The sequence below is a fragment of the Patagioenas fasciata genome, chromosome 4 (genome assembly GCF_037038585.1).
Source record: "Patagioenas fasciata isolate bPatFas1 chromosome 4, bPatFas1.hap1, whole genome shotgun sequence".
Lineage (NCBI taxonomy): Eukaryota > Metazoa > Chordata > Aves > Columbiformes > Columbidae > Patagioenas > Patagioenas fasciata.
Window position 1 is genome coordinate 28,908,010 of NC_092523.1, and position 25,450 is coordinate 28,933,459.

General features: G+C 40.0%; 1 protein-coding gene, 2 long non-coding RNA genes and 1 other non-coding gene across 7 annotated transcripts in view; 3 read left to right on the forward strand and 1 right to left on the reverse strand.

Annotated features, from left to right (window-relative positions):
* Positions 1 to 14,509, reverse strand: part of USP46 (ubiquitin specific peptidase 46) — a 39,172-nt gene extending 24,663 nt beyond the window's left edge. Inside the window, exons 1-2 of one of the 3 annotated variants that reach the window (XM_065836696.2) lie at positions 14,169 to 14,505; positions 13,886 to 14,035 (exon numbers count right to left, since the gene is read on the reverse strand). In XM_065836696.2, the coding sequence (XP_065692768.1) occupies positions 13,886 to 14,032 (147 nt within the window). In that variant the 5' untranslated portion in view covers positions 14,033 to 14,035; positions 14,169 to 14,505. Of the gene's footprint in view, positions 1 to 6,534; positions 7,113 to 13,885 lie in introns of those variants that run through there. The other 2 variants (XM_071807492.1, XM_065836697.2) reach the window with 2 other exon arrangements.
* On the forward strand, positions 1,939 to 11,608 carry LOC139827799 (uncharacterized). Of its 2 annotated transcripts, XR_011738772.1 has the most exons (4): positions 1,939 to 3,123; positions 4,684 to 6,352; positions 9,148 to 9,310; positions 10,952 to 11,608. It is a non-coding gene; the product is annotated as an uncharacterized lncRNA (long non-coding RNA). The 2 variants fall into 2 exon arrangements; XR_011738771.1 differs by having other exon boundaries at positions 1,939 to 6,352.
* Positions 14,510 to 15,885: 1,376 nt separating the features above from the next.
* Positions 15,886 to 17,291, forward strand: LOC136101152 (uncharacterized). Its single transcript, XR_010651308.2, has 3 exons — positions 15,886 to 15,932; positions 16,355 to 16,440; positions 17,009 to 17,291. It is a non-coding gene; the product is annotated as an uncharacterized lncRNA (long non-coding RNA).
* On the forward strand, positions 16,103 to 16,220 carry LOC136101667 (small nucleolar RNA SNORA26). The gene has a single exon (XR_010651360.2). It is a non-coding gene; the product is annotated as a small nucleolar RNA SNORA26 (small nucleolar RNA).
* Positions 17,292 to 25,450: the final 8,159 nt, after the last annotated feature.

Here is a 25,450-nt window from a genome sequence, read left to right on the forward strand (position 1 = left end):
AGATTCTGCACATGAAAAGAAGAATCACCTGTACGTTTACAGAATGGGAAACAGCTGACTAAGGTAGCAAAGAAAAGCAAAACAATGCAAAGTGAGAAAAATGAAGTATGGAGACTATAGCATAGTGTAAGATGAATAAGCATCAGCTGTGCAATACTATTGAAAAAAAACATAACAACAACAACAAATGTAGGCAAAATAATGAAATTCTTGCAGACAGGAGTCTACAAAATTCTTAAAGTAACTTTCCTGTTTAACTTGTTGCTAGTAAGACTGCAGACAGGATTTTATGTCCAGATTTGGGTGCTTGGTTTCAAGAAAGAAAGCAGTCAAAATGAAAAACTCAACTCTAGAGAAAAATGACCAGTAAAAAAAAAGAGTTGAAGAGGGTTGTGTTGCATAAGACAGAAAATTCTGAGGCGGGGGATGACAATACGTAGCTTGTTACAGAAAGGAACTAGTCTGTTCTCAATCTCAAGTGTGGACAGGATGAGAAGTATGAATCTCAAATTACAGCAATAAAGAATCAAGTAAGACATCAGGAAACATTCTAGTCATAAGGACAGTGAAGCATTATGATAGACTGCCTAGAGAGATGATGCAGCCACTGCCGCTGGAAGTCTTCAAGTTAGACATACGTCCGAAATAACACAGGTTTATGAAATGGAATTCCAGTGGACAGTTAGAGACTTGATTGTCGTAGGACAGTTTAGATGCAACTATTATTAGGTCATTAATCGTGAAATCAAATAACCGCAACACACAACATCCAGTAATGGCTGGCTCAAAACCATCAGGACAACAGCTTCTCTGCAAAGGGTGAGCATACCCAAGAACCCACAGAACCCTGATGGTGGAGATGCAAGCTCATTTCTTCCCCAGAAGTACTGATACACTGTGGTGCTAAGAGCACATAATGTACATAAATGTATGGAAGTGTATCTACCAAACAGCCAGCCAAGGACAGTTTCTTGCGGCTAAATGAAGATCTGAAGACATTTTGCTGACTGCTTCTCTGACTGGCCATGATTTACACTCCACAGACCGTGGCTGTTCAAGCCCATCAGAACCTCACCTCCTGCATGGCACCTGCCCACCACCACCACACACAGTTAATCAGTGTCCAGATTCTGCTTTTAATCCCATTTCTTCTGCAATTCAGACTCGCTCAGCCTTGCTGAGCTGTAATTAAGAGGTTCCTTTATCAAGGTATTTTGCATAACCACTGGTTTGCTCTTATTTCAGCAACTTGAAGCTGAAGACTATGTGCATCTAAAGAAACACACTGTAAATCATACATTTTATCAATAAATTGTCCTGTTGTCCTTAGCTTCTAAACAACTAGTAAGGGCATTATGACCATTTTAGCCATAAAAAAGCAGTATTCATGCAAGACAAGCCTCAGTCATTAGTCCAGGTTATACATTGGAAATGATACATTAGCATGTTTCTTGCTTCACATATCCTATATATATATATATATATATACTTCTTTTTTTTTTTTTTTTTTTTTTTTTGTGGAGTTCTGTTTGTCTTCTGATGGAATGCAAACTCCTGCTTGTCGGTCCAGTACCCACTTGTCAGCCATACTCTGAAGTTTCTCATTACTGCAGAAAGGTATTACAAAAATTAGACTTCACATTCTCTATATTTTTTATATTTTTGTTTATCTATTTGCTGTATATGTCATACTGAAATGGTGTGCTCTTAAGACTATGCTTCTAAAATTGCATTGCTTGAACTGCCTGTAATTAATCTTTTCAGATGTAAAAATCTGTTTGCCTTTATTAACCTAAATATGCCTTCAGATAGCTGTTTTGGCATATGCTATTCTGCCTCAATCTCTGTTTATGAGAAGTTTTAAAAGTCATGAAGAAATACATGCTGCAGGTTGTTCAAATGAATAAATCCAGTTGAAAGTCATAGTCATCAATTCTGTAATCCAATAACACTCTTATTGTACAATGCAGAATTTGACTGTGTTTACGGCATTACAATTGTAATTATTTTCTATCAAGCATTTTCCAAATCGATGTTTGAATTTTGAATTCTCATTCTGCCAATGCTCTATATTCAAACAAATCCTGCAACAAGTCTCTATAAGCATGACATCAAAAACAAACAAAAACCACAACAGTTATTCTTGTTTGATTCCTGAATGTAGGGACTTCCAAGTTTATATGTTTTTTTCTACAACTCATTTCTAGGGTGATAAAAATGAAACCTGAAATTCATAGATATTCACGAAATTCCTGGTGAACCGTGTGAATGTTTTCCTGAAGAAAAACAGTAATTGTTATGAAACTCATAGAAACTATGAGAACAGGTAACATGCAAGCCCAATTCATAAAAAACAAAATTAATCTGGGAAATTGCAACTTTTTTCTCTTTTTCCCCCCCAAAGGATATCTATACAACTATCAGGAGCAACTGTGAGGTATCTCAGATGATACCTTGTATCAGAACTGATCTGAATTTTTTCAGAATGTCCCATTGATTAAATCAACAGAGCACTCTGAAGTGTGGATCAGATTATTTCAAACACTATTACAAAATTATGAGAGAGGGGGATGAGTACATGTTCTCAGCAGAACACTAAAAGGTATTTAGGAGAAGTATTGTCCACAGGGCTTGTTAGCCATCTCTGTAAAAATACATGTCAATACATCCTGGAATGGTTAGCTGTCCTTCACTGCACATAAAATAATATCCCTAGGCCACAGCTACAGCATGAGCTTAACTCAGAACTCAAGGTTGTGCCAAAAGCTCATCAACAAAGAAACATACTGCAGAGGATTTCAGTAAGCAACAATCTTAGAATGCCAGCATGCCTATCTACCTTTGAAGCAGCATTTTGTACTTGAGTCATCACATTATCTCACAGAAACAATATCAAAAACATTACAGCACCCCAGGGGCTAAGAGCACATCCTTAGTTTGTGTCTACAGTCTATAAGGGTTACATGGCATCAGGTGTTGCTATTCCCTCAAACAGGATTTCTTCTTCACGTCTACTGTACCTGTACTACATAAAATCTGATGGTTGCCTATTGTGTACCTCCCTTTGTGGTGAACCTGGTGTGCAGACAGAGCTGATGAACCCTCTCAGTGTCTGAAAGGCAGGTAAGAGGAACATCTTTGGGACTAGACCTTCCTTTTCAGTGAGGGTGGCCACTGTGCCCATGTAAGAGCCCCATGGATTACTTCAGGCACAATTGCCTTCATGCCCTCCACCCCAGTAGAACACATTTTAGCTCTTCGGTGTCATTAACCAGATCAGTGGGAAAAAAAAGGCTAATACTATTGTTATTATAACTAGGGGGACAAAACTGTTAAAAGACAATAGAAGAATTTTCTTTAATTCTAGATGTTGTGTATTTGAACATGTATTATTACAAATAAATGGGTCAAGTGGAAAGTTTGCACCTAACATTTTGTCTTACTGGGTAGCTCCTACTGTGTCTGCCTCAGAGTGTGAGAGCTTATCCAGTGAACATATGGTAGTAGATCTCTTTTGCAAGCAAGTTAAATATTGTCCCTGACTTCCTTGCTTCACTGCACTTGTTTTGATCCTTCCTGGGAGAGACCGAATCTCTACCATCTTCAGGAGACCAAAATTGCAACCTGAGACGCTAGACCTCAGACAGTCAATTAGATAGCAAACATGCATCCTAAAATGCTGACTAGACAGGTTCCCTTGAACTAAATTCATCCAGCTAAATTTAATCTATTTTTCCCCTTCAAGACATGAAAGTACTTGAACAAACAAACACAAAAACCTTGTCAAGAAGGACTAACATTGAAAACACGATCTGTGTTCCATTCAGAAAAGGACAAGTATTTCAGGACCAATTCTTCCCTCTGTCTCTCTCCCCTTGACCCTCCCCGCTCCAAGAAAATCAGCTAGACATCATCCAGGTATTTGCAAAAGTTAAGAAAAAAAACACTCTCAAGTGGAACAGGAATGGAAGAAAGATAAGAACATAACGTTTCTTTCATTACTGTGTTCAACCAAGTTAAAAAACTTAGAAACATACTAAAATTACGTACCAACAGCATTACGTACCAAAATATATTCTTTTACCTAAGAATCATGCAGCTGCTTCCTGGTCCACAAAGTGTAAGTAGTTCAGTTCTTCAAGCAATATGTTATACTGCAGGAACAAGGTCTGGGAACTAACATCTTTGTCTTTGTAGATTTCTACAGATGCACTAAATCAACCTAGCACTGCAAATATTCAGGTTTTATACTGTTAAATGGTTTCCTTATGTACCTCTAAAAGTCCTGTTCTTATGGAGGGCTGTCATAGCTCTTCCTACAAACCACTGAGTTCAAGTCCAGCACCACATCTAAGTGAACACATTTTTGTAGAAGCCATAACTCAGTGTTGCCAATACTTCCGAGAACGTATGTTTCTCTTACAGTCCAAATTCCTGGAGCTTTCTGAAAATCTCAGTTTTGTTTGTTTGTTTTCCTAAAACAACTTCCAGTCCCCATGGGTTATCCAGAAAAGACTGTGACCGGCGTAACACATCATCTCCAAAAGCTAAGTACACAGACCCCAAGGATTATGTAGCTTTAAAACATCATTATCATTAAATCAACTTCACCTTCTGTCATGGTATTGGTACTATGAGCCTCTGTATGCCTTTTCTGCCTGAGGTTCTAATTCTTCCCTTCAGTCTCTCCATTTCTCGGATACTACTTCTGCAGGATATACTGGCAGCAACAACCAAGCATGACATCATTAGAACCGCCTCATCAGTTTTGCTGTGAATCTGTTCAGTCTTTGGGAGAATCATACTGTATACAAGTGCATCTGTCTGAAGCATACAGAAGAAAGCATGGAGTTCCTAGTACTTTATGCTGGTGTTGAAGACTTACAACCACTTAGAAGTCTCCAGCTCCCCTTCATGCGGTGCTCTCTTATGCAGTCTGCAGGGCATCACACCCACCATTCTTCAGCAATAAAAACCAGAGTCTGCCTCAGAAGGAAGTGTGTTTGGGTTTTCTCCTCAGTCCTGTACTGTTTCCTAAACCTTTATTTGCAGTATACCAGGCCCACTGGCACACAGGACTGGAAATTATTAAGAATTATGACAAGTTCAGAAAACAACTTACTTTTTGATGAAGCGTGATGACCCAAATTATCTTACCCAAATCTATATTAAGCTTTTTTAACCCAAAATCCAACCCTCCCTCTCTGCACTTCAGAGCAGGTGTTTCAAAAGGAGAACCGAGGCTTAAGTCAGAACTATGTATGCATGGGCATCTGGTTGGAAAGAAAAGAGCAAGCCCACTTAAGCAGAAGCCTGAACACGTGGAAGGGGAGCAGGCTCACAATCTACACTCCCTCCCCCAGACTACTGCTGCTGACCCATAGCAGCCAGGCCTCTGGGGCTATGCCTGTTGCCTTACCCATTCTCCAGGGCAGGTAAATGGTATGTGTGGCAGCACCAGCACCGGGGCACCACATCGAGGGAAGCTGTCAACTGCGTGTAGCTACTCTTGAAGAACCTGGAACTAAGGGGGGGTGGAAATAGACTAAACTAACAAAATGTGCAGAAATAGGCTTATCTTTGTTTTGCACTGGGTTGCTTAGCACACATCCATTTCTTTCAAAAGTTTATTACTGCCTCATTGTAGTAATAAACCTTGGACAGGCAAAATTTGAGCTCTCCCTTCCCCCACCAAGAAGTTTCAAAAATCTAAACCAAATCAGGTGTTCCAAGTTTGCTAGGATTAAAATTAGACCCAAACACAACACAGAAAGTGTCCTTTCAGCTGTTCCTGGGGAGGAAAGTGGCGAAGTCTAAACATGACAAACATGAATATGAATGTTTCCTTATTCCTTCCTAATTGCCGAATCTAATTTAGAGAAAGCTAAGTGATTCAAGAGTACTTGACAAACAGCAGTCCTCTCCGAGAGGCATGCAGTGCAAGCTAAACGTTGATGTCAGCTCTAAAGCCAAGACTTCCTGGAACAGGTACCTAGCATCGGGATCAGAAAGCAGGTATCTGAAGATCCTCGTTTTCTGTATAACCTGGGGAGCTCCTGGCCCCACAAGACCAGAGAGTGCCAACCTGAGAGAGTTAAATGCGGTCACTGGCTTGACGTGGATTCAGAGACCAACTTCGGGGTCCTTTCGCAGGATTATTTAGGACAGGCGGACGGGCAGGAGGAAGGGCTGTGGCTCCGTCTGCAACGCGTATCGGCCGGGGCCAGCCCCGCGCCGGAGGGCCCCGCAACCGGCTCAGCATCTCCGCCCCTCCCCGGCCCACTCCCGGGCTGCTCCGGCAAAACTCCTCGGGACATCGCCGCTCTCCGGCGGCCAACTCCATCTCAGGCAAGTCCTGGCGCAGCCTGCCCGGCGCCCCCTCCGCCGGGGGCAGGGATGCGGTCGCTTCCTTTGCCTGCCGCCCCCGGGGGGAGCCCCCCGCCACCCCTCCGCCGGCCCCAGCAGGGCCTGCCCCCGGAGGGGCTGCTCTGCCGCCCCCGCCCCCCGCCGGTGCGCCTGCCCGCCAGGACTCACCATATTACAGATGGAGGCGATGTTTCTGACAGTCATGAGTCTAAAGGTTGCAGCGATCCCACACCGCCATCTTTATAAGGTGAAAACAGCCCCGCTCATGGTGGGAAGAGCGCAAGAAGGGAGAGGGGGCGGCAGCGGCTCCTGCTCCGGGGCTGGGATAAAAGCAAGAGGAGGGGACAGCAGAGGCACCCTTTGCGCCCGCAGAGCAGCGAGAAGGACGGACCTTCCTGCCCTCCTTCCTCCGGGCGAGTGACCGGAGGCTTTAGCAGCGCGGGGAGAGCAGCCGCATCTCCGCTCCTTCCGCCTTTGACTCTCGCACGGTCCGCAGGGCCCCGGGCTCTCGCTGGAGCGCTCAGCCGCGCCTCTGCGCCAGCCGGCACGGCGCTAAACTCTCCCTCCCTCCTCCTCCTCTCCTGGCGGCTGCCGTTGCCGCTCGCCGCTCCATTGCAGCGCTGCGCCCGCTGATCCGCTCTGACAGCGCCGGGGAAGGAAGGTCAGAGGCAGTGACCGGCACGGGGGCACCCCCGGCGGGCCCGGCTGGCGGCTGCCGCCGCAGCCAGTGCGCTGCGGAGAGAGGGGGTGCGGGGGGGCTGCCCCTGCCGCCTCCGCCCGGCCTGCGAGATTTAATCGGCGGGCAGTGGGGTGAAGAACAGGAAGGCAGAGTGCAGGCAGGACGACATTGGATGTGTGGCAGTGATGGCAGCACTGTACTTTGGAACACGCTCTCTCCGCTTCATTTGAGGCACTCACAAACCCCAGAACAGTAGGCTGGAATGTAATTTACTGCCTACAGCAGGTGCTTTGCATTGCCATTCCTGCAGACAACTTCTGTCTTCACAAATGCTCTTTTAGAACCATGTCCACACCACGCGTCTTAGTGCCAAAGTGCCCACAAGTTTACAACACGTGGCATTTATACAACACTGTTAGTGCAATAACCTCTTCAAACACAAGTAAGTTGAGGCCCATGCCTTTCTCCAAGTAGAGCAGCATGAGCGTGTTGAATTTACACATGTGCTAAGAGGCACAAGGCCATTAAACAGCTAACTTGAGGCCGCACAGCAGATCTCTGAGAGCAGCAAGAACAGAGTTCAGCTAGGGCAATGTCTCATCTTAGAATTCCCCTTTTCCTTAGCAGATGTTGTTTTCAGCAGAAGCTTAAGGCCAATTTATTGTTCTTCTGCTATGCTGAGAAAATCATTAAAATGAAGAGAAGGAACTGCTAACATTTCTACAGGCATCTTTGCTTCTAACAGCACCTGGAAGCATGGCACACTTCTACTTCATGATGCTGGTATATAATAATTTCAGTCTATAGAGCTTGGCCCCACAGGTTATATTTAGAGGAAATATTCAGAAGTCAGTTATTTTATTTATTTATTTATTTCAAGAGAATGTCTATGATTATTGATAAAAATCTGGCATCAGCGGTAGCATCTAAAGATAAATTCCTACCCTTAGAATACTGTTAGGTAAGTGGCCTTGATCCAGCTCATCGTGGACAAGTGCCCACTTTATAAAAACAGTATCAAATTTGGCATAATTTGGTATCCTGCTGACAGTTTCAGCAAAGAAACTCAAAATGGAGTTGTCACAGAGACAGAATTTTCTTTCCCCCGTAAGTCAGATTAGTTACATTAAATCACTGCAGACATTTGAAATACAGGATGGAGAAAGATTTTTGGATATTATGGAGTGAAGTCATCAGGGGTACTAAACTGCTTCATAAATCCACAAATCACTATGTAAAAGAGACATCAAATAATATAACATTGAGAAAAATTCATCTTTGGTATAATTCTGTTAAATCCATGATCTTACATTATGTGTGAATTTTGATCCCAAGTGTTTAATTTGTTTAAACACTGAGGACTGGATTATACATAGTATCATGGGTTTTCTTGACATAACCAAGGGAAATGGGAGTTAAACCACAGTGTCATTTCAGAACTGGCCACCCCCAACCTCATCTGGGATGCAATCAAGGCCCGATTGGTCTTCCATGCATTTCTAAGTAGCCTCCAGGAACTGACAGTACTGCACTAAACCTGGCTTTGAAACCTCAGATCCCTTTTATTCCAGAAGCCTAATTGTGCACTCTGCTGCAGCGTATTTATTCCAGTTTACTGTCAAGATGGTACTTGCTCTCAGTGAAAAGTTATGAAGCAAATGAATGGGTTTGGAAGGTGATTAAAAATATAAATGGAATAAAATGTGATAATCAATAAAGCCATTTACCTCATATATATTTTAATGGCAAGGACATTATTCCCAAAATATGAACCTCAGAGAAATCATACAAAGTAGGAAAACAAAAAGAGTAAGAAAAAGATAAGTGGTATTTTCACACTTTTGCTTTCTCACGGATGCTAATTACTTCATTTCAGGGTAAGGTTTCAATTGGTTTCTGTTTGTTAAACTTTTTTTGTTTTTTAATATAATACGGAATTTAATTGTTATTAGTTAAGCATTTGTTGGTTGTTCAAGCAAATTACTACTGTTGAAAATAAGCATATTTGGAAAGATGGACATAAATACATATACATGCTGTTCTGTGAAGAATTCAGTATCATTATCCTTAATACTAATAAAAGTACTTTCATTTAAAGGCAGACGCATTTCGTGTCTTATTTCTGAGGATTCCTAATAAAAATAGGAAGCAACATAAAAGTCTTCATATGCCAGTTTAACAACACTTAGCACTGGCATTTTTGCTCTTCAGTCACATACTGGACTGGGAAAGAGGAAAAGAAACTTTCACACTTCAAATGGACTGGTGAGTGTTTTGGTTTTCTTCTGGTAGTGTTATTTTCAGGACTAGGAAGTTTATTCCTGTAGCTTTCTAAAGATAAAAAGTCCTAAGAAAAGCAGCAAATGCTAGTTACAAACATTATAGGAACTGTATAAATAAAGAACAGTGACCAATTGTTTCCACTCTAAAGCATTGCCCTATCTCTTCATAACAAACAACTAACCCTGTGTTTCTTCTGAGTGTTAGACAAAGAGAAGGAAAACAAAGAACTATTTATAACCTAAGACTGCTTATATAATTTCTGTTGAAAGGTCAAAAAAAGCCTCCTGCATTTAATTTTAGAGCAGTCTTAGTCTCATCTGGCTATACGCTTGAACATTTTTATTTCACTACATAAAATAAGAACCTATTGTAAATACCCTCTTTGGCTAGCGGAGGCCTGGACTCTCATAACATTTTCCATCTGACATTCTCAGAGTACTTTGCAAACATTCACTCAGACTTGTCAAATTATTGGGTGGCAAGTTAGTATTACCTTCTTTTACAAAGCAAGAAAACAGGCAGCAGAAATTTAGCTACTTGTCCAAAGTTACACAGGAAAGTTAGTAGCAAAGCTGGGACTAGAATATCTGTTCTATGCTACAAAGAGGATATTGCATTTCCTCTCCAGAAACCTTGGAAAATTCCACAGAGGATTCTTTTATGTTTTTCTTGTGATAAACTCTGGTTCAGAAATCATCAGTCAGTTTTGCTGAACAAGTGGTTGGAACAGAATCAAATTTAGGATGCATTTACAGGCAATTAAAAGGGCATTTTAATGGTAAAGGCAGTTAAAACAACACGCATTTTCTGGAAGCTGTGAGAATATATAAGAATTAAAATGTAATTCAAATATCTGATATACTTTCAGTGCTATGTTTAGAATTTTACAAACATTTTGTATGTTTTGTTTCTCACATTAAATTATGCTCTACAATAAATATCAATGTGTTTTTAATAGAATTACAAATATGTAAACACAGCACGAGGACTAAATATTTTCCATGAAGGTTGTCCCCCACTGCAGAACAGACTGGGAGCTCTAGTACAATGCCAAATACCAATGTGCAGCCCATGGTGTGAGGCTGTAGTGCGTGGCTCATAACAGGTTTGCAGAAGCCACTTTGTTTACACCTGAAATTCTAATGGTAAGGATGTTAGTCCATGGAAAATTCATGGCAATCCACAGAAAATGTGTTGAGTTTCCTGGGGGCTCCTTAGTCTAAAAAAAAACCAAAACAAAACAAACAAACAAAAAACCTAAAGCAAACAACAACTTTGGAATCACTGTTCTTCCCTAAGTCTCTCAGCTTCAGAGCAGCCTCTACCTAACATTTTAAAATTATCTGAGAAATTATTTCTCCTGATTAAAAATACAGTAAAACTTCGTCTTTAAATTCCTAATGAGTCATACTGTTGTCACCTACCAAATATGAAACACAGAAAGGTTTGCATCTTTGCATTAATCTCTGAATCTTGCCTATCTTTGCTAATGTAAACACTCTACTAGTTGGAAGAGAGGGAATACCAATTCCTCCTTTTTCTCAGAAATTGCCATTTTATGCAAGAAATCAAAATACATTTACAGCATCTGATGACCTTTTTTTTTTTTTTCTTTTTCCCCAGACATCAGATTTAAAAGCCCAAAGGCAGCAGAATAAGACAAACACATGGATGTGAAATACACCCAAAGATGACTGAGTGGATAAAAGGAGCTGAGAGTTCTGTAGTGATAACCATTAAACAGTTTATTCTATGAAAGGCTGTGTAGGCCTTTAAAGTCAGTTCAATGCTCCATGGCATAATGGCATAGAAGTGTGATTATCTTACTCTTGTTTTTTTCCTCCCGTTTAACTGTGTTTCAAAAAATTGTATTAGGAGCCTTGAACAGTGGCAATAAGAGAGCTTCTGTGTATTTCTTCATCGGTTTACATAATATTGATCTTTCCTGACACTGACTACTCGACTGAAAATATTCATACATTTCAGTAAGGTGGAAGCGTGAAGAATGGCCTTTACTGGTGTTTTTTTTCTACCTCTACAAAATGTGCTTTCAGTTGGAAAGATACTGTTTCAGTTCTAGTCATACATATTGGCTAGAAAGAGATAGCCAAAGTTTTTATCCATGGAAGTAATGTATCAAACAAGAAGAAACTCACTGAGCAAAAAACCAGAAAATCTAAGTTTCTAACAGAAATATATTGTTATTTTCTGCCTCTAGAAAGGAAATAAAAATTCTGGCTCACCTTCCTCTTCTTATCAAAAAATTGTAGTAGTATTATTATTATCATCATCATCATCATCTTTTTCTACAGGCTCTAATTTTAACTAACATACTCTGAGGACAAAACGGAAAGAATATTTTGACAGCGGGCAGGCTCTAAGTGGCATTTAGTCTATTTTCATCAAGAATTGAAAGTAGTATTTTCATTTTATGTAAAATGTGGCATAAATGTATCAAATTACTCTTTTTAATTACATTAGCATTTCAGAGTTCTAATCAAGTAAAAAAACCCGAGGCTGCTATATTCTAAGGTCCCAAACCTGTCGATTATTTAATGTAGACTGATACTGTCATTCAGCTGCAAAAACAGATGGTCACATCAAGATTTTACTTGCTTGGTTTTCCTTCATATAAGTGCAGAGAAAGACAGTGAAATTGAAATGAACCATTAATGATAATCATGCATTGTGGTGAACACAACAAGATATTTTTAAACAAATGTTTTTCAGAAGTCTTTCAGCTGAGAGAGGTATTAGACCAGTGAATTTGAGATTAAATTCATGCATCCCACAAGAAAAAGACTTGGCTGATTAGGGCACCACTCTTCAAGATTTGATCAACTGTGTTCAGATCACTACAGACTCCTTAAAATGCTCAACACTAGTTCCACAAAACAACCAAGGAAACCAGCTGCTGCTTACCTAACTTTGAAACACAGACCTTCAGATATTCTTTTCCTTGACTACCTAAAGTGGAAGTGCCCTAATGTAAACAGACCTAACAACATCTACTGGCATGGTTGACCAGGTGCTTGATGGCTTTTCCTGGGTATGCATAGGATCTGCTAACCTCTCACACCGAAAAGCAAAGGGTCTTCTTCACCATAAGGTGACCGGTGTGGAACAAAGGTAGCACATTATATATCTGATTCTTAAGTGTAATTCTTCTAACAACTATGCATACTTCCTCCCTCACCCCTTAAATATTTTCATGGTCACTAGTCAAGCTCCCATGATAACTGAAGTTCCTGCAAATTCTGCTCATGACCAGAACTGCATCTCTCCTGATCAGTGATCCAGGATCTATCTTGGCTGTACTTAGATCCACCAGTAATGTAGGCTTTCCCACAAGTCCCCAAGATATCCAGGCTTGTAGGCAGACTGAGTGCCCAGCTGAGAAGTTTGTTGAGGTAAAAGTTAAGAGGCAGTCCTTTCCCTCCAACAAAACATAAAAACAGCAGATCTGCCTGCAGTCTTGTAGGCAATAACTCAATAGTTACAGCACTTGCCCAGGAAACAGGAGAACACTACCTGCATGTAAAGAGACTCAAATCCCTTGCTAGGACAGTAGTCTATTCTCTAGGGAAGGTTTAAGAAGAGACCCTGCATTCCTCCTCTCGAAGTTGTGCCACTATCAGACAAGAAAGTAGATTCCATGGAGCCAGAGAGAAGGCAAACAATGCAAAGTTCGTATGTGGAAGACAGAAGAAAACTCATGCAGGGGAAGAAAAAGGAGTAGGACTTTATCTGAATTACTAGAATGCTTATCTGGTATGGATACTGATCACTGGTTTGCTGCACTAACAGTGGTACCAGTTTACGTTCTATACTGGAAAAGAAGAAACTGGGCTTGACATACATTCCACTGGCACAGATGGTAAAAATGTGAAGGTTGGATGTCACTTCATCTTTTCTGCTACATTCCAAGGACTGATCTGACTTGTGTGTCTAACTGCAGAAAAGGGTAATTGCAGAGAACCCCACTGGAAGTAACGTCAAGTTACATGTCTCGCAAATTCATATCCAGACAGTGACTTACCTAGAGCCCTTATACAGCTTTTGAATCCTGATGTACTCAGACTAAACTTAAAGGCACAGGGATTGCCTGTGCAACAATGTTTTAAGCAAGTGTCCAGAATTAGACAGAAGAGGTAACTAGAGGTGACAAGAAACAGTTTCTAGAGCTATCTCTTGATTGCAACTATGTGACTGTTTCAGGCTGAATCAGATGGCTTTAGACACGTTCATGGTAAATAAAATACAGGGTTCAGAAAACTCCTACGGATAGTGGGCCAACCATCTTTCCACACACTTTCAGGTGCTGTGCTGGTAGCTACTCAGTATGAGCCAAGGCATAGTGTTTGACACTGAGAGAGGAAGCTATGAATTTTCAGCAACATATTCACCTCTTTGTGAAGCAGGGACTTTCATTGAATTCAGAAATCCATGGAAACCAAGATGTTGTGGTTCCTACCTACTAGCTTTGCTGGGCAACATTCAACATCTCTGTGCTGCAGATTACTGATTTCCACTTCATGCCAATTGGCTTGTACTCACCCTAAAATTAGGCAGCACATCCCAGTTGTTGTAGAACAACAGCCATGTTTTGCACCCATGTTGTGCTCTAACTCTGAGGACAACAGGTCCGGTTCCACTGCGACAGCCTGTGAACTGCAGCCAAGGCGTGCTCAGGGTGAGCTGCATGTGCTGTAAGGTCAGAGAGGGTATTAGTGCAGGCGTGAGGCTTACTTCACTATCCTTACAGACAGATCCTAAGCCTCCTAAAGTAGGGCTTAGATGGCAGTTTAGACAGAGATCAACAGTATTTAGTTCCTCAAACCTGCTACACGGCTGCTGTTTCACACCGAAGACACTTTGTTTCTGTTTCTGTTTCTCCAGGCCCCTACATCTCGGCCTGGGAAGAGGTAGACAATTACATCCCAACGAAGACGGAAGCCCCGTCATGACCCAGGCCGCGGGTCCGCCCCTGACCGACCGCTGCATGGAGCGCGACCGAGCAACAGAGACGCTTCTCACTGAGGCAGAGAGCCGCCCGCTTATCCCCGGCCGAAGCGGCGCGGGAGCCCAGGCCGTGTCCCCTCGGCGCCTCCCGGAGCTCCGGCGGGCGGAACAACCGCCATCGGCCCCGCACGCACGGCCTGCCGCAGCCGCCCCGCCGCCCTCGGAGGGTGGGAGTCACGTGCGCCAGTTCTGCCTTCCCGCTGGCTCCCCCTGCCCCGCCCCCTCCAGCGGCGGCGGGCGCCGCGCGGGGTCTCGCGGGAGCGGCGGGGGGTATTTAAAGTCCAGGAGGCGCCGCCCCCTCCCTTTCGCCGCTGCCCGCCAGCGCGGTAAGGTGGCTGCAACCGCTTCTGCAAGGACCCCCGCGCTCCTAACGGGTGGGGTTGGGCCTCCTCGAGTCTTCCCTTCATATTTTGCCCTCTCGGAGCCTGGCGGTGCTCCGGGGAGTCAACACAGGGGGATAGAGCAGCTTTCCCTCACAGAAACCCAGCGCGGAGCCTCATCTCCGCCCTGCAACCTGTCGTGAGGCACATGCGCTCCCGCTCCCTACCCCCTCCCCGGCCCCTGCGCTGCTCCGGGCTGACTTCTCTCTCCCTCCGCAGTGCCCGGCGAGGGCAACGGCAGCAGAAAGCGTCCCGAGGTATCGCCAAGGCCTTCCCATGTCCCCGGAAACTTTGTCTGCCGGCCCGCCGCGCTCGGCTGCTCCCGGCGCGGGCAGGAGGCAAAGCATAGTAGGCCTCGACGGCTGGGGATCTGGAGCCTCGCCTTTGAAGGGCTGTAGGTAAGGGGACACACCGACCTCTTAGTGTCTCACAGCCTGGGGCTGATTGGATAAGGCTTTGGGCTTCAGAAACGGAGGGCTTTAAATCTTGAGGCTTTGTATTACCTGAAGGCAAACATATATGAGAATACTATGTCTATGTCATTGAGCCAATGAAGTATTTGTGTACATTTGTACCTTTCTACTCTTTTCTAAACTGTAAGAACAGAGCTACACAGACATTAAATCTGATTCAGTACAGTGGTTTCTCTTTAATAGACTGCATCAAGAAAACTACAATTACAAACTGCAGTACTGATTGCATAGGGATTCGACCCAGTCTTCCACTGTGTCTGTAACAGTGACAGTCTCTGGGCTGAGTGCTATATAATTTGTTACAAGGTACATGTAAGTAGGCACAAGGTAGCAAAGAATTGGCTGGTAAAGATCAGTCTGTTAAATCTGGAAATTTGCAGTTTACTTCAGAGTAGCATCGATGCTATAAGCAATTTACACTTAATAAACTTTACATTGTTCCTGATTATCAACATACTTGTTCTATGTAGTTAAAGTGGTCTGATTAGAAAAGAATGTTTTTAACAAATTGATCCGTTTACTACTCTTTGCTCTCGATTTGTTAAACTTTATGTAAATTAGTTCTGCAGCTTTGTAGAAGATGGCTTTAGGGTCTGTAATAAGACATATGATTTTTTTTTTTTTTTTTCTGTTTAGGGATCCCACTTAGCAACTTCACATTTGAGGTGTTCAAGAGGTGTTCAAATCAGAAGCAATACTCAGGACTTAGTTGGAATGTTCTCCTAGTAGGTAAGCGTGCTCTAGTGTAATGACAATTGTAGATAGTTTTAAGTCTTGCTTTTTGATAATTCATAAATTTCAAGTAAGCTATAATATCTCTTTTGAGTAAATGGCAACTTCAGGTAATTTTAGGTAACAGGAAAAAAAAATGGTGCTATAGTCTACTCCCCTTTTATGCTTTGCCCTCTTAAGTCTGGCAGTGTCTTAAGTGGCCAACACAGAGGGGTATAAAACTCCTCTCTCAAACCCAGAGGTGAGGTTGAAACTCTTCTTTGAATCATTCTGAGAGGAACATGTTCATGGAACTATTGCACTTCAGGAAGCCACCTAATCAACCCGAATAGTAGCTGGTAGCTAGATTTTGAATTGTCATCTGATTCTCATATTATTTGAGTCTTAGTATCAGTTTCATGTAAATCTTACTTTTTCAGGTTGCTCAGATGTGTCAGTGCTTTATGAACCTGTGTGATACACATCTTGAGTGAAAAGAGTTCCTTGTAAACTGGTTGGTCTCCAGGTATGTAGTGTGAAAAAGATTATTGGGTTTTGGTAGATGGATTGCTCTATACAGTTAAGGAAGTTTTATTCTTTACTTGAAAACTAAAAATAAAAACAACAGATAAAACCCCGAAACAAACAGCAAAACCACAGAACTCCACGACAAAACAAACAAAAGAAAAACAAGAACAAAAGCCACTAAAAAGCCCAAACTAGTTTACAGTAGTGGAAACCTGCATGGTAAATGTTCAAACTTTATATAGATTTAGCCAATCTAAATTAGAAAAAAATTGATGAAAGTTTATAGGCAAGACAGTTATTATATCCATTTGTTCTAATCTGGCTGGTCCTCTGGTATAGAATCCATATAGATATAGAATAGAATATATACATATATAATTATATGCATATAAAATAATATATATAGAATCCAAAGAAAGTCCTGTCCTGTAGAAATGAAGAAATTTGTATTGAGAAATGGCTCTGGCTTAAGTGTTAGTGCATGTAGGATGTTCATACAGGTCAACTTTAGGCCAGTTACTTCTTGTGTACATGATGCTGACTGCAAATTAAAACTTATTTTACAGGGAGAAAACCAGCATGTCCAAGGGATTTGAACTGATATTAAACATCAGCTTGTGATTTGATGAGTGGCTGATTTCTGAATTCATACTAGATGACGCCGGTGGTCACCTGTAATGTATGTTCTTGGAAGTGGGATTAAAACAACCAGGGGCTAAAACTACACATCTTCAATGCTTATGTTTAAATAGGAATCTCACAACTTGTTGAAAGAAGTTTCTCAACAAAAACTATCATTTATTTTTATGTCTGTGGATTAATTGAAATAAAAGAGAATGCTACCAGAAATTTGTGTGTTCTGAAGGTTTCTTGTGTAGGTGCTTCCTGTATGAAGGCTTTTTTTCATGGATGTGGACACTCCTGTGCTGTCATGCAATAACTTTCTCTTGCCAAGTGCAAAATTAATAAGCTTAATCTTTAACTTACAAAGCTGTTGAAAGCAGTTCTCTTAAATCTTCTCTTCTTCTGCATATCTGCTCATGGTTTTCTGAAGCATTTTAGAATGCCAAAGCACTTTGAGGTCAATTGGCCAACTTCTCATTTATTTCATTAGGTTGTATGTGTTATTCACATGTCCTCCAACTAGTCAAAAGGTTGTCTCAGACTTTAAAGAACAAGTACCTGCCTGTTTCAATTAAACAAATTTGCAATATTCCATGTAAAGAACAACCAGTGGGAAGATCCTTGAAGAGCAAGATCAATATTGTTGAGCAATTGAAAACTCATATGTGCTTTTCAGTTGCTTATTTCCAAGTAAATATTAAACATTTGTTCCCCAGTGGGAGGTCCGAACATAAAGTGATTTATGTGCACCCTATTCCTTGCCAGTGCTTCCTTAGAATGCACAAGCAAAGAATATAAAATAGTTTGAAGTAGCTGTGGGCAGTGCCTGGCACAGGAGAGTGAGTTAGTGTGGATTTAGCACCTAACTCTGTTATGTACTTGGTCAGATTGAACCCCGATATAGCCAGGAAGAGTTTCTGCTTATTATCTTTACTTGAACATGTCCTAAATGGGGTGAGTATTTAGTGATGATCTATTGTACTTGTAGGCTGCTAGGCTTACCTAAATGCTTCTTTTCCTCTGGATTTGTGTTTTTATGAAAGGTGAAGCTAAATTTGAAGAACATCCAAAAGTACTTTCTCTTCTTCTATACTAAATCTGTCTCACAACTGTCTAGTTCCTGTTAAGAGAAACAATGGATCATTTTCCTTCAAGCCTTGTCAGTCATTTTATAGTCCTCTGGGCCTCTGCAGTCATGCACGAGGATTAAGTTTTAGTTTATTCAGTCTTGAGTATGGTTTCAGATCTGACCTATGCTGCCTTGTGCAGGTTTTGTATTATAAATCTTACTTCTTTCGGGTTCAGTACTAACTGGTGGTATTCAGTATAGAGAGTTTTATAAATGCTGTCTTGTAGTTGCCTTAACTATTAAGGTTGTTTACATTTGATAGCTTGGGATGATGTTTTCAGTGAGCTGTCTACACTTCCAGAACTTTGTGAAAGGAGCAGAAACTATGTAAGAATTAAGATTGTTTTCCTTCCCAGATTCGTTAGTCATGCAATCAATGGCACAAAATTCCATCTGCTGCTCTGTCCACAAAGATCTTGTCAGAATCAAGATTTTTTTTTTTTTTTTTTTTACATCAACTGATGCTGAAAACGTAGTTTTGAAGCCTTTTCTCTTATGAAAACCATTTGTTCCTTTCTAAATTAACAACCTAAGAGTACACTAAAGCTCCCTTCTATTTTATGGTAGCTATCATGCTCTTGAAGGACCCCTCTGAAGACTTTTAAAAAATACATTCTTTTGAGTTGTACTCTGTCTTTAGGTGCTGATTCCTTCAGACACTTGGTGGGTGTTTGTTTTGTTTTTTGGTGTGTTTGGTTGGTTTGGTTTTTTTTTTTTTTGGCATTACTACTCTTCAACGTAACGCTGTGCAATTGATAAAAAGTACCATTAAATCCTAATGACTTGATCCTTATTCACAAATTTGTTCTAAAATGTTTCAGGCAAGTCCTTGTTCATTCATCCCTGGTTTTTAAAAACTTTGGGAAAGTAAGATCTGTTACGGACAAATCATTTGGTTTTTTTAATGTAGCCTTGGAATTCTCAAAGGCTCCTTTCATACTTGTTCATTTCTTGGGCTTGCAAATTCTTTTGCAGATTGCTTGCCTCTGGTCAATTTGAAGAGATTGGATTGTTCGTTTATCATTGCTCCTTAAGTATTTCTGCTGCTTCAGTGTTGTACAGATCATTTTTACTTTGGTTCAGTATGACTTGCAGTTACTGAAAGACGCAGCTTCACTGTGGAGTGCATTCACAGTTTAAAAGTGCTGTCATTTTTGTGTGTTTTGATTTGCCCTTGAGACTGATTAAAACTTGTCTTTTAAGCAACATTCTATCTGCTTAGCTATGCTGCACCCTTTTAACTGGGACTTTAGAGTAGTTTAGTTGCTCATTGTTTCTACTGTGTACTGGCAGTATGTTATACAAGATTCCCAATAAAACTGCAGTGTTAGGCAAGTCCTAATTTGCTGTGGCTACTAACAAAATGATGAGACTGTGTGAATATTTCATGTTTCACCTACCTTGTTATTTAGGTAACTAGGCAATCTTAAGGCACTGTTCTTTAAAAGCGGAAAGAGTGATTCAGTAGAACTGGTTTAAAACAAAATCAAAGTAGAGTTAATATTTTAAACTAAATAAGTATAATTTTTTTTTTTTTCATGTGTTTATAAGGCCTGTGACTTTACTTTTGACTTTATGTGCTGTCACTCAGTTGGGGCCATTCTATACTGAAGGTTTATTTTGAAGAAACACTGGTTGGAAATACAGGTCACTTGAGAGTACTCTGTTCTGTGACTTCTCATGAGTAGTTATAATAAGAAATCTCTTATCAATTAACTTCGCCTTGTTTCTATTCCACCTTCAGGCTTTTTGGAATGTAAATGTGTCAGTTCAGGTATTGTTCACCTTATTAATTTTATGATCTAACATGTTAAAACAATGAAACAAAACAAAAGGGATTAGTATTAGTCTAGGAATATGAAGTAAGTCTAAATTTGATAACTTTATTGTTGTAAATTAGATAATTTTCCCTGACCAATACCCTGTGGGACTGTATAGTAGGGGCTGTGCAGTTCACTGAGAGCTGGTTTGTATGAACGGTATCCTCTAAATGAAGTTACAACATCGCAATTTTCCCTTGTATTACTCTTTGGAAAAGTGAAGACTAATGGAAGAAAAATGACCAAGCTTTCTGGAGAAGAGTCAAGGGCTAAGTAGTTGGCTTACACCATCACAGATTTGTATTAACTAGCCTTGTTACAGGCTAAATGATATTAAGCCAAATTCTGTCATTTTATAAATTTTTGTATGTATGATTTGTACAACAGGCATTATATGAGAGGTTTTTTTGGGAAATAAAATGGAGGAAAGCTATAATATAACTTTCAATCTGTACATTTCTGTTTGTTCCAGCTGTTGATTGCAAATTTAAGAATGCTGCTTTGGCTTTTCATTGACTAAATCTGCAAGAATGTTAAATTTGTTCAGCAAGACTGAAGGCTGTCAGACGAAAGGGGGAATATTTTCATGTCTCTGGATTTCATGTTCTAGCAGACAGATGAAAAGCATTGTATTTCCTACTTCACTTCCTTTTAGGAAATTGTTACGACTGTTGAGACTCAATGAGCAAAGGAAATTCAGATTAAAAAAAGCTGAAGAATGAAATGTACTAAGCCCTGGACAGTGTTCTCTGCGTAGGGCTACGTGCAACAACATCGTTTTGTGTTCTGTGCAAGATTCTACTAAGACACAAAAGTGCTTGGAAGTCTGGTACTCTCCAAGAGATTTAGTTCTGAGGAGCTTGGCAACATCAGAATTTTTGTGATGGCCTCTACTTAGTAACGCAGATTTGTGATCTCCAGGGTATGTATTGCATCACTTCTGAGAATCTAAAGTTTGGGTGCAGGTATTAATTCATGTTAGAGTTAGGTTTATGACTTTTTGTGGCCTTACATTAATAAAACATACTTACTGATGTTTGGTGGGAAGCTTGGAGGCAACAATCAAGTAATAACAGCTACTTGTCCTAACTATTCTTTTGAGTTGGTGGTTAGTTGTCTGCGTCTTCTTCATTCCTTCCCATAATGTTACAGTCATGTTCAAGATTCTTGAGTTCATGTGAAGAGTAAAACAGCAGTAGGGTAAGAATATAGGCAGAATGCACTTGTACCCTAGAAACAATGACTGTGCATCCCATGGATTCTGGTTTGGATCAATGCAGGCACACATTTCTTACAAAACCACAGTTTATGAGATGGAAAAATCCTCTTTTAATGGTCATTAGATATGAGCTCTATATAGAACACATTTTCTTAAAACTTTTCTCATTTGGTTTCAGATGCAACTCACTGGATTTTTTCACACATCAATTTTGCTTATTTCAATAAAGGTGAAAGCTCTGTGACCTTTACTGACATTCATTGCTGCAGAGAGGGCCTCTTCTCTTCAGTGGACTTTGATGTAAAGAGATTTCTTCACATGCTCTGGTATTTAAGTTTACAGTTTTGACTCAGTGCATAAACACTGAGCACTATAATACTGTGAATATCCATAGCGTTTCAGATTAAAGAAGTATAGAAGCTGACAATTACTTGCTACCTTCAGATTGTAATTGGTAATAGGCAGAGTCCGAGGAAGAGCAGTGTGTGCAAAACAGGGGGTGAAAAAATGCTGGAAGTTTCTTCTTTTAGCACTCACTGGATTTGGAGACAACAGATCATGCAGATCCCTAGTTTTGTTTAATGTGGTAGCAGGTGAGGTTGTTTTATTTCCTTCTTAATGGTATATTGCACATCAAAGCAGAGGTGGTATGTGGCCTATGATTCAGAGTATTTTTCAGACTTTCTCCTGATAAGTGAAGGGATTACATGAAAGTAATTTATATAAAGGAATTTGGCTTAGGTTTGATTAGAGCTCCTGCTGTCAAGTGTTATTACAGATGATGTGGGAAGATGAAATCCCAACTTCTGTTTGGCTATATTGTGGTCTGTGTCTTAAAAACAGAAAATTATCTCATGCATTTTGGAAAGTGAAAGAAAATCAATAGCAACTCTATAGAAAAAAAATCTCTGCAAGCTACCTGAAAAGACTATAATGTTCTCAGGATTTTGGTAATGGGTCCTATTAGATTAATCACCTGTTTTGGTTTTTTTTTTTTTTTCCCTCACTCCAAAGTGTAAACATACAATGCATACAGCATATTTTGTTGGTAAAGTAACCAGAAGGGAATAAAGCTAAGTACATCATACAGAAGGATGCAGTCTATTTCCAGAAATAGTGTTCTCTCCCACATACTCAGATTCAAGATACTGATTTCAGGTCCAGTATGGCACAAGTTTTTAGAGTTGCTGGTATGCTGTGACATACCATTGTTTTTTTTCCAGATACCTACGGGTCCCCTCACAAGTTCTGTAAATCAGTATGGTGGATGACAAGCATGCCACCACCACTGTAGGGCAGGTCTTCAGAGAGTTTCACTGAAATTCAATGAAACTGTGCTGGTTTACTTCAGCAAAGAGTCAGGCCCACAACTCCTCTCTAGAAATCCTGGTTATCTTTCTGAGGTCACTATTAGTCACTTAATATCTAAAAGGGTTCAAGGTCCTGTCCTCAGCCTCGCCTCATCGTTATCTCAGTAGCTCACCTCACCATTCCTGCAGTGCTGTGCTGCCAGGTGCCCTGGCACAGTCTGAAGGTTCGGGGTTATATAAAGTTGGGTTATTTATACCATTTCTGACTAATCCTCATGCTGTTAACCTGAACTCCTCTTTGATCTTGTTCAGCAGGTGTCACAAGTTTCTGGCTTGACTCATACAGTTTCCCATGTACTACCTTTGGTTTTAGCTTTAAGAACAGTAATCTTTATTCTTCCATATAAGTGATCTGTTCTTCCATTGTGGTTTCTGTAGTTTAATTGCAAATTATTTGCTTTTCACCACTCTTTGTTTTTATTTAGAGTAATTGTATTATTACTGAGCCTGCCTTGAGAGTGTTATTTAATATATTCTCAATATTTTGTGTATGTTTGTGTGAAGACAGAGAGAAAAAGTCCTTTGCAATTGGTAATCAGAAACTTTAAAGTAGTTATAGACTGTGATTTAAGTGCTTTTGTTTTTATGCTATTAGACTTTTGCATAGTTTATGTAAGTCTTTATTGCCTTGAGATTTGGCTACAAGTTGGATTACTTGAGTTTGTCTTCAGTAAAATTCAGCAATGCAAAATACTGTTGCCATGTTCTTGTGGTAAAATAAATTAGAGGTGACTATTTTGTGTATTGAAATGTGGATGAAGAGGAACTGTTTTTCCTTACCAGTAAATTATTTTCAGTTGCCAGATTTCAAAGCTCCAAGTAAGAATATCATATGGATCACCTCTTTGCTTACATTCCCAGATGCCTTTCAGATCCACTCTGGCAGAATTTCACATGCTAGATTCTACAAATTACATGTTTTGAAGTAATTTGAAATAAAGATTTTTAGGGAAGGTTGGGTTGTTTTGTTTTGTTGTTTATGTGGTTTGTTATTGTTTTTTTCAGAAGTATGCAGAACTGGATTCTTTCCACTCTTTCTGAAATTAGAGTTTTACTGTTGATGTCAATAGAGCAAAATTTGGCCAGTGCTGAATAGTTCGAAAATCCCACTGCTAGTTACTAAAGCAAAATCATTGGCATTCCTTAATCTCTTCAGGTGGCAGGGCATGTTTGGTTCAGCCAAGTAATTTGGATTGTCCGCACTGAAACTGTAGATAATGTAATTTCATACTTACATCATGAAGCCAAGAGGAAAAATGAATTTATTATCCTGTAGGTACTGAAAGAAATATAAAATACACAGATGTAGTTGTAGACTGCCTTTCAAGAAACCTTAGTTTGTGCCCTACATATCATCAAATAGAGGCATTCCACGATATAAGCAGTCCTGCAGGTATCACCTATTTTAGTAAACAGGAGTTTGATCTGAGGAAATCATTTGGGGTTTTTTACTCATTATGCACCTGTGGGTTTTGTGGTTTGGGGTGTTTTGTTTGTTTGTTTGTTTTTAATGAAAACTAGACAGTTCATGCTCATAATCTGTAACATACCACAGGGTAAACCTGTAAATAAAGTATTCAATGAAAGAAGGAGCTTTAGGAAAAGATGAATTTCATATAGAGAATGGTATGGAAGACTTGATCCAGAATACAAGGTCGGTCTCAGATGGTTGTATGTATGTTTTAGTGTCATTGTGGTATCATAACTGGGGTAAAAGAAAATCCTATTTAAGCAATATGTAATTAAATGTAATTAAAAAGCAGATGGACATGGAGTTAAAATAATGACACAAATCTGCTTAAAAATGATAGCTTGAGGGAGCACCATAAGATGACTGAAAGAGAAGGAAAATAGTCATCACATACAGGGGTGTTGTAATTCCAATTTTATTTTTAAACTGGAAAACTACTGAAAATTTTATGTAAGATTTTTGGCATGGACTGAAGAGAAGTGTAGATATGGCTGGGTGAAGGCTTCTGAAGAATGAAAGCAGAAAGTGAAGATGCAGTGGTTTGTGTTTCACACATTGTTCAGGAACCTTGAGAGCTGGGTTTAGTTGTTCTGGTTTGGAATAATTCAATAACCACCACAAGTTGAATGCTATGTATTGTGGGAAGTCTATTTCTTCAGTCCCCTAAAAGCATTAACTGAGGGTAAAAAAAAATCAAAGTCCCATGCTAGAGAGATGTTAAATATTGTTTGTGACAACATAAGCTCAGTAGTCTGTTCCATCAACAAAGTATCAGTGTATGATTAATTATAAAATCAAACTCGACATGAGAATTATTTGGTGATCAAAACTTATCCAGAACTGATATAAAATTGTCAAGAACAGACCAAAATACAGAACAAAATGGAGACACTCTCTAAAATTCAATATGTCTAGTCAGCATTGAAGTTAAACTAATATTTCTTCTTGTTTGACAGTTTCTGTATCAAAACCAGAAACATTTCACACACTTCTCATATTTCTGATCTATAACTTAGCAAGAAGTAGGATATTCAATACAAGTCGTTGGTTATTAGTGTCTGTAGATGGATAGTTTCAGAGTCTGAAATATATTTTGTTCACAATCATACTTTACTAAGAAGATGTCTAAAACACAAGCCATATGATCAATTATATTACATAACAACTCAGTAATGTTGCTCTAAAAGTTCGGTTATCCTTTTAACCTTGCATAATTTTTCCCCAATAAATTTCATGCAGACAGCTTGTCTAGAAAATAATTGTTCATTTAGGTAATTGCTGTTAATTCAGCCAAAAAAAAAAAAAAAAAAAAACAAACCACCAAGGGTAATATCACCTCTCCTTGTTAGAAAAGCAGTGATCAAATTCAGTGAGA